General features: G+C 36.2%; 1 protein-coding gene across 2 annotated transcripts in view; it reads left to right on the forward strand.

The window, feature by feature from the left end:
* The window catches only part of DENND5B (DENN/MADD domain containing 5B), a 221,470-nt gene that overhangs the window by 136,829 nt on the left and 76,676 nt on the right, over window positions 1–7,965 (forward strand). For both annotated transcript variants that reach the window (XM_010860600.1, XM_010860601.1), the window contains one exon: window positions 452–639. In XM_010860600.1, the coding sequence (XP_010858902.1) occupies window positions 452–639 (188 nt within the window). The remainder of the gene's footprint in view (window positions 1–451; window positions 640–7,965) is intronic.

Consider the following 7,965-nt stretch of genomic DNA (forward strand, 5'->3'; position numbering starts at 1 on the left):
GGCTGCCGTCTATGGGGTCGCACAGAGTCGGACACGACTGAAGCGACCTAGCAGCAGCAGCAGCAGCAGTATTCTTACACATTTTCAATGGAAGAAATGTCAAGAACAATTTTATTAGTTCTTGTTTGCTTTGCATTTTAAAGGAATGTCAGTTCACATACCAGTGTTTTCATAAACAAAAGTTTGATGATGTTTCCCACCTACTCATACACACCTGAAAATCATTCAAGTGAAACCTTTCAGCTCTTTGATTATGGTGGGATAGAACTGACTTCTTTTCTGTGTGGTCATGAAGAAGCATTTTAGCTCAAGAATGTAGCACAAGAATGTTAGCACTTTAGGATTTTAGCACAAGAATTTTTCTGGAAATTGATGTTTTTAAGCTGAATGCAGTGATCATGTTTTGACTTGGAATCTTGCCCTCCGTTTCTGTTCTTGTTGTTCTGTACAGATTATCAGCGCCTGATGACTGTGGCTGAAGGCATCACCACACTTCTGTTCCCATTTCAGTGGCAGCATGTTTATGTGCCCATCCTCCCTGCTTCTCTGCTACACTTTCTTGATGCTCCTGTCCCTTATCTGATGGGCCTTCAGTCAAAAGAAGGAACTGACCGTTCTAAGCTAGAACTTCCTCAAGAGGTAAAACTTTAAATGAATGATGCAGCATTTGCTCTTTGTTAATTTAGGTCAGGGCCACTTTTGTTAGATAACATTGTCTTTGTCCAAACGGCGTCTCTGGCTATTCTGAATCTTCCCAGTAGGTCTAGGGCAGACATTTGGCCATAGAATTCAGATCCTGACTTCTAATGGCTATTATAAGACATACTCAATAATGAAACATGGTTCAAAACAGAACAGTGGCAAATTTTCACAGCTGTAAATTTGTGAAGATGGAGTGATAGTAGTATTATCTTGTTGCTTTATTATTCTAATAATATTTTATTTCTTTATTCATGTTTTAAATTTTGTTTTTAAGTGGTACAGAGCAGTTTTAAAATCCTTCAAAAGTATTGTATTAATTGAAGTGAATTTGATTCTTTACCTCTGTCAAATGAAAAGTAACATCTTTCTGCAAACTAAGGGTCATGGAAATATTAAATATTTAGTCTTTGTTTTCAGACATAAGACCAGTTATCAGCTTTTTCTGAATGTCAGCTTAGCTAGCTGGGTGAGATAAAAATTCTAACCCTTAGCTTTTAGGCCACCTTAAGATTACTTTCTGTGTGTTATATTTCCCATTGTTGTTTCAAAAGAAAATAAACAGGAATTTTTGAAAGCATTTTGAATCTAATTTTTAGCTGTTTTGATAGTACTCAGAATTGAAATGTAAAGCCTTTGAATTGAAATATTGATGAGAGAGCCATGGCCTATTAAAAAACATAAAATGGTTAATTACATTATATTATTAGCAATTTAATTAGCACCTTTCTCAGTAAAATTTTTCATGCTGTGCTTCACTTTATTTGCTCTTATTTCCCATAGATTCTCATATTAATAAGTGAATTTAAAATAACACATTAAGCCACAGCTGTTATACCCAGAAATGATTCCTGTAATCATCCATTGCTTGCTTTATTGTAATGAATGTTTTCTTACCAAAATGAACATTTTTGTTCAGGGGAAAGTAGCCGATTCAGGTCATATAGAATACACATGCAAACTGTCTTGCTCCTTTTGAGCTTGTGCATGCTTTCTGCTTCTTTCTCGGATACCTCTTTTTTCTTATAACTGAACTCTCATTTTCTCTTTTATTAAATTAATGTAAGTGTTTTGTTGGTTCAAAGACGTAAGCCCTTTAAATTTTCAAGGAAAAAGAAATAGACTAACCAAATACAGTTTGGTTTAAATATTTAAACTGTGATATGTTTTAGTTTCTTGTTGAGTATCTGGTCTATTTGTATGTTAATTAAATTATATTTGTTTAGACACAGATATTACATTTCCATTTTTGCATGAGTAATAATTGTTGAGAAGTTTTTATTTATTTATTTACTTTTATAGAATTTTAAATGCCAGCTTGATGTGTTATTAGGAAATCTTTCTGTTTCTCTGTGTCTATGTGTATCCTCTGTGTGTATGTGTCTATGTGTATCCTCTGACTCTAAAAATGAACATACTTAAATACTCTGAAAGCTGTTATAGTAATATCTGTGATTTTCTGATTTTTCATTTACTAAATCAGTACTTTAATAAGTATACATACTTATCTATTCATAGAGTAGAATAATATGAAATAACCTGAATCAGCTGTGAAAATAGTAGTGCTTCTGTATAGAAAGTATACATGTGTGCATTACTGACTTAGAAGAAAAGGCTAATGGCATATCACTTTGCTCTGCTGTTGTTTTACAATGAGATGAAATAATCCACACACATAATTTGGAGGAGGAAGTGGTTATAAAAATAATCACTGTTTAAGAGTGGCTAGTAATATTCCCCTTTCCCTAAAAACTGCAAAATAAAATAATAGCTAAAAATAGTGAGAGGGTTTCTTAGAATAGTTGTGAAAATAAGTTTACAAAATGATTATTTTAAGAAGATATGACTTTAGTTGTTAGCTAACTAATGTAACTACATAGGCTTATAATTAACTATGCACTCACTAGCCCTATGATTCCAAAATGATAGGCACAGGTAGCTGTTTCTGTATTACATACAGAAATAATAATTACATACAATAAGCAATGTGTTGTTTTTGATGGGGTATGGGAAAGTGATGGTGCAAGGATGTAGCACTGAGAATTAGTTGTATAGACTGGTACCTCACTTTCTACCATCTTTACAATGAATAGTAGATGAAAAGCAAGAGAAAAGCTGAAATAGCATTGCTTTTGCTATTTTCTTTTTGTTAATATCTTGCTTTTGCTACTTTCTTGTTGTCTTGTTGTTTTGTTGTCATATCTTGCCCTAAAATTCTATGAAACTGTTAAATTTTCCTGACATACACTTATGCCAGCTTAACTTCAGCCATTGAGAAAGCTGAACTCTTAGCAAACATGGAGAGAGCTGCCCTGGCCTCACGCTTTTGGATACTTTATCCTATCGGCTCCATTTTTAAGGTTCCATAAAATGATAATCTCCTTGAGCCTTATTCATTCATTCAGCAAACAGTTGTCTCATACCCTACTAGTGTGTGATATCCTGGGAGACATCTAGAGGAAAAAAGTCACCTTTAAGAGGTGTTCTGTTTTCCAGAATAAGACATTTACAAATATCAATAGCAGAGGCTAAAAAATATTAGAGGAATGAAAGATCAAAGAATGTATTCAAAGGAAATCAAAATGCCTTTAGTATTGGGACAGGCTTCCTGGGAAAAGAGATCATTAAGCTTCAATCCTTTGTCCCCTTTTGAAGGAATGTTTGTTGTTTTTAATTGGTAGTAATTACATATCATGAAGGCTTCTGGCAGGTTTATTAGTGAAGTTATAGAAGTATTTAGTCCTAAAACAACATTGGATTGAGATGTTGAGTATATTTTTCATTCTTGAGTTTTTTAATTTTTTTTTTAGATTTATTTTTTTTTAATTTAATTTTATTTTTGAACTTTACATAATTGTATTAGTTTTGCCAAATATCAAAATGAATCTTCAACAGATATACACGTGCTCCCCATCCTGAACCCTCCTCCCTCCTCCCTCCCCATACCCTCCCTCTGGGTCGTCCCAGTGCACCAGCCCCAAGCATCCAGTATCGTGCATCGAACCTGGACTGGCATCTCGTTTCATACATGATATTTTACATGTTTCAATGCCATTCTCCCAAATCTTCCCACCCTCTCCCTCTCCCACAGAGTCCATAAGACTGTTCTATACATCAGTGTCTCTTTTGCTGTCTCGTACCCAGGGTTATTGTTACCGTCTTTCTAAATTCCATATATATGCGTTAGTATACTATATTGGTGTTTTTCCTTCTGACTTACTTCACTCTGTATAATAGGCTTCAGTTTCATCCACCTCATTAGAACTGATTCAAATGTATTCTTTTTAATGGCTGAGTAATACTCCATTGTGTATATGTACCACAGCTTTCTTATCCATTCCTCTGCTGATGGACATCTAGGTTGCTTCCATGTCCTGGCTATTATAAACAGTGCTGTGACGAACATTGGGGTACACGTGTCTCTTTCCCTTCTGGTTTCCTCAGTGTGTATACCCAGCAGTGGGATTGCTGGATCATAAGGCAGTTCTATTTCCAGTTTTTTAAGGAATCTCCACACTGTTCTCCATAGTGGCTGTACTAGTTTGCATTCCCACCAACAGTGTAAGAGGGTTCCCTTTTCTCCACACCCTCTCCAGCATTTATTATTTGTAGACTTTTGGATCGCAGCCATTCTGACTGGTGTGAAATGGTACCTCATAGTGGTTTTGATTTGCATTTCTCTGATAATGAGTGCTGTTGAGCATCTTTTCATGTGTTTGTTAGCCCTCTGTATGTCTTCTTTGGAGAAATGTCTATTTAGTTCTTTGGCCCATTTTTTGATTGGGTCATTTATTTTTCTGGAGTTGAGCTGTAGGAGTTGCTTGTATATTTTTGAGATTAGTTGTTTGTCAGTTGCTTCATTTGCTATTATTTTCTCCCATTCTGAAGGCTGTCTTTTCACCTTGCTAATAGTTTCCTTTGATGTGCAGAAGCTTTTAAGGTTAATTAGGTCCCATTTGTTTGTTTTTGCTTTTATTTCCAATATTCTGGGAGGTGGGTCATAGAGGATCCTGCTGTGATGTATGTCAGAGAGTGTTTTGCCTATGTTCTCCTCTAGGAGTTTTATAGTTTCTGGTCTTACGTTTAGATCTTTAATCCATTTTGAGTTTATTTTTGTGTATGGTGTTAGAAAGTGTTCTAGTTTCATTCGTTTACAAGTGGTTGACCAGATTTCCCAGCACCACTTGTTAAAGAGATTGTCTTTAATCCATTGTATATTCTTGCCTCCTTTGTCAAAGATAAGGTGTCCATATGTGCGTGGATTTATCTCTGGGCTTTCTATTTTGTTCCATTGATCTATATTTCTGTCTTTGTGCCAGTACCATACTGTCTTGATAACTGTGGCTTTGTAGTAGAGCCTGAAGTCAGGTAGGTTGATTCCTCCAGTTCCATTCTTCTTTCTCAAGATCGCTTTGGCTATTCGAGGTTTTTTGTATTTCCATACAAATTGTGAAATTATTTGTTCTAGCTCTGTGAAGAATACTGTTGGTAGCTTGATGGGGATTGCATTGAATCTATAAATTGCTTTGGGTAGTATACTCATTTTCACTATATTGATTCTTCCAATCCATGAACATGGTATATTTCTCCATCTATTAGTGTCCTCTTTGATTTCTTTCACCAGTGTTTTATAGTTTTCTATATATAGGTCTTTAGTTTCTTTAGGCAGATATATTCCTAAGTATTTTATTCTTTCTGTTGCAATGGTGAATGGAATTGTTTCCTTCATTTCTCTTTCTGTTTTCTCATTATTAGTGTATAGGAATGCAAGGGATTTCTGTGTGTTGATTTTATATCCTGCAACTTTACTATAATCATTGATTAGCTCTAGTAATTTTCTGGTGGGATCTTTAGGGTTTTCTATGTAGAGGATCATGTCATCTGCAAATAGTAAGAGTTTTACTTCTTCTTTTCCAATTTGGATTCTTTTTATTTCTTTTTCTGCTCTGATTGCTGTGGCCAAAACTTCCAAAACTATGTTGAATAGTAATGGTGAAAGTGGGCACCCTTGTCTTGTTCCTGACTTTAGAGGAAATGCTTTCAATTTTTCACCATTGAGGATAATGTTTGCTGTGGGTTTGTCATATATAGCTTTTATTATGTTGACGTATGTTCCTTCTATTCCTGCTTTCTGGAGAGTTTTTATCATAAATGGATGTTGAATTTTGTCAAAGGCTTTCTCTGCATCTATTGAGATAATCATATGGTTTTTATTTTTCAATTTGTTAATGTGGTGTATTACATTGATTGATTTGCGGATATTGAAGAATCCTTGCATCCCTGGGATAAAGCCCACTTGGTCATGGTGTATGATCTTTTTAATGTGTTTTTAGATTCTGATTGCTAGAATTTTGTTAAGGATTTTTGCATCTATGTTCATCAGTGATATTGGCCTGTAGTTTTCTTTTTTGTGGGATCTTTGTCAGGTTTTGGTATTAGGGTGATGGTGGCCTCATAGAATGAGTTTGGAAGTTTACCTTCCTCTGCAATTTTCTGGAAGAGTTTAAGCAGGATAGGTGTTAGCTCTTCTCTACAGTTTTGGTAGAATTCAGCTGTGAAGCCGTCTGGACCTGGGCTTTTGTTTGTTGGAAGATTTTTGATTACAGTTTCAATTTCTGTGCTTGTGATGGGTCTGTAAATTTTTTTTTTAGATTTAATGGTATTAAAAATGAGAAACTGACTTACAAGAATACCCTATTGTATGGAGTTCTTTTCTGTTGTAGAAAAAGGGCTTTTTGGTTTGTCTTCAATAAATTTTTATAACACAAGTTTACACTCCCTATCTCTTCTTTGTAATAAAACCCCAATTTGGACCCTTTCAAGCCTGCATAGGAGGGTGAGAGAGAATCGCAGGAATATGGAGAGAAGCCAGTAACTTCAGTGCAGGAACACCCACCTTGCCGTACATTTTTGGCTCAGTAGTGATTACGTGTGGAGAAGGAAATGGCAACCCACTCCAGTGTTCTTACCTGGAGAATCCCAGGGACCGGGGAGCCTGGTGGGCTACTGTCTATGGGGTCGCACAGAGTCGGACACGACTGAAGCAACTTAGCAGCAGCAGCGCCAGTGATTGCGTGAGCATGACAAGCTTTAAAATTTCCCCAAATGTATCATTTTTCTCTTTTTATGGGAGAAGGAGAGGGATAGAAAAGGATAGCAGGAAGACGTTAATGATGGAGACAGTACAAAATCTAAGTGGTGAGAGGTTGCAGGTTAACATTTAGATTAGCAAGTTAGTGAATTTTTTTCTTCCAATTTTAAAGATATTGAATCATCCATGTGAATTATGGTGACCTAGTTTCTCCCTTTAAGCCTTACAATACATCCTACTTTCTAGAGACTGTAGAAACATATATAAAGATGTGGATTTAAATAAAGCTGCAAGTAGCACTACTGTCTTCAGTAAGATATGACTTCAGCTCTTACTTTATTTTGAGAAAACTATTAACATTGGAAATGAAGCATAATGGAAAAGAGAAGAATCCCTTAAGCCACCAGGCTGTTTGAAGATGCATATCTGGAACAGGTGTCGGGAAATCATGTCTGTTCTTGGGCCTCAGTTTCTTCATCTACAGAATTAAAAGATTGGATTCAAAGGTTGTCTTAGGCTTAAAGAGTCACTGTTGATTCTCTGGTTTTGGATAGTAGAAAATCTTGAGCTTTTGTTGATCTTAACTGTGGAACTCTGCTGTACTTCTTGCTTATCAATATCTAACACGAAGAACAGGGATCAAAAGAGAATAACAGAGACCCAATTGTTTGCTCTCCTTTTTTCATCTTGGTGGTGGTGGTTTAGTCGCTAAGTCGTGTCTGACTCTTCCAACCCCATGGACTGTAGCCTGCCAGGCTTCTCTGTCCATGGGATTCTCCAGGTAAGAATACTGGAGTGGGTCGCCATTTCCTTCTCCAGAGGATCTTCCCAACCCAGGGATTGAACCTGGGTCTCCTGCATTGCAGGCAGATTTTTTACTGACTTAGCTACGAAACATGTTAGCATTCAAGATCAAAGGATAGTGTGAATTCTGTCTTTGTTGACCTTGGGGGTGTTGTTGGCGGGCAGGTAGAGGGAAGTATGAGCTGAGACTTCCTATTCTGTTTACTGACTTCACCTTATGCATACTAATACAATCAGAATCAGTTTTATGTGATGGGCTACCTTGCCCTCCTCCTACCCCCAAATTTAGGAGCCCAATTTTCCTTTACTCTGACAACCTTGTTCTGACTAAGAGGGTATGAACAATAAAGGTAAAATGCTTTTTTTTTTTT

Source organism: Bison bison, unplaced genomic scaffold (assembly GCF_000754665.1).
Source record: "Bison bison bison isolate TAMUID 2011002044 unplaced genomic scaffold, Bison_UMD1.0 scf7180017864468, whole genome shotgun sequence".
Taxonomy (NCBI): domain Eukaryota; kingdom Metazoa; phylum Chordata; class Mammalia; order Artiodactyla; family Bovidae; genus Bison; species Bison bison.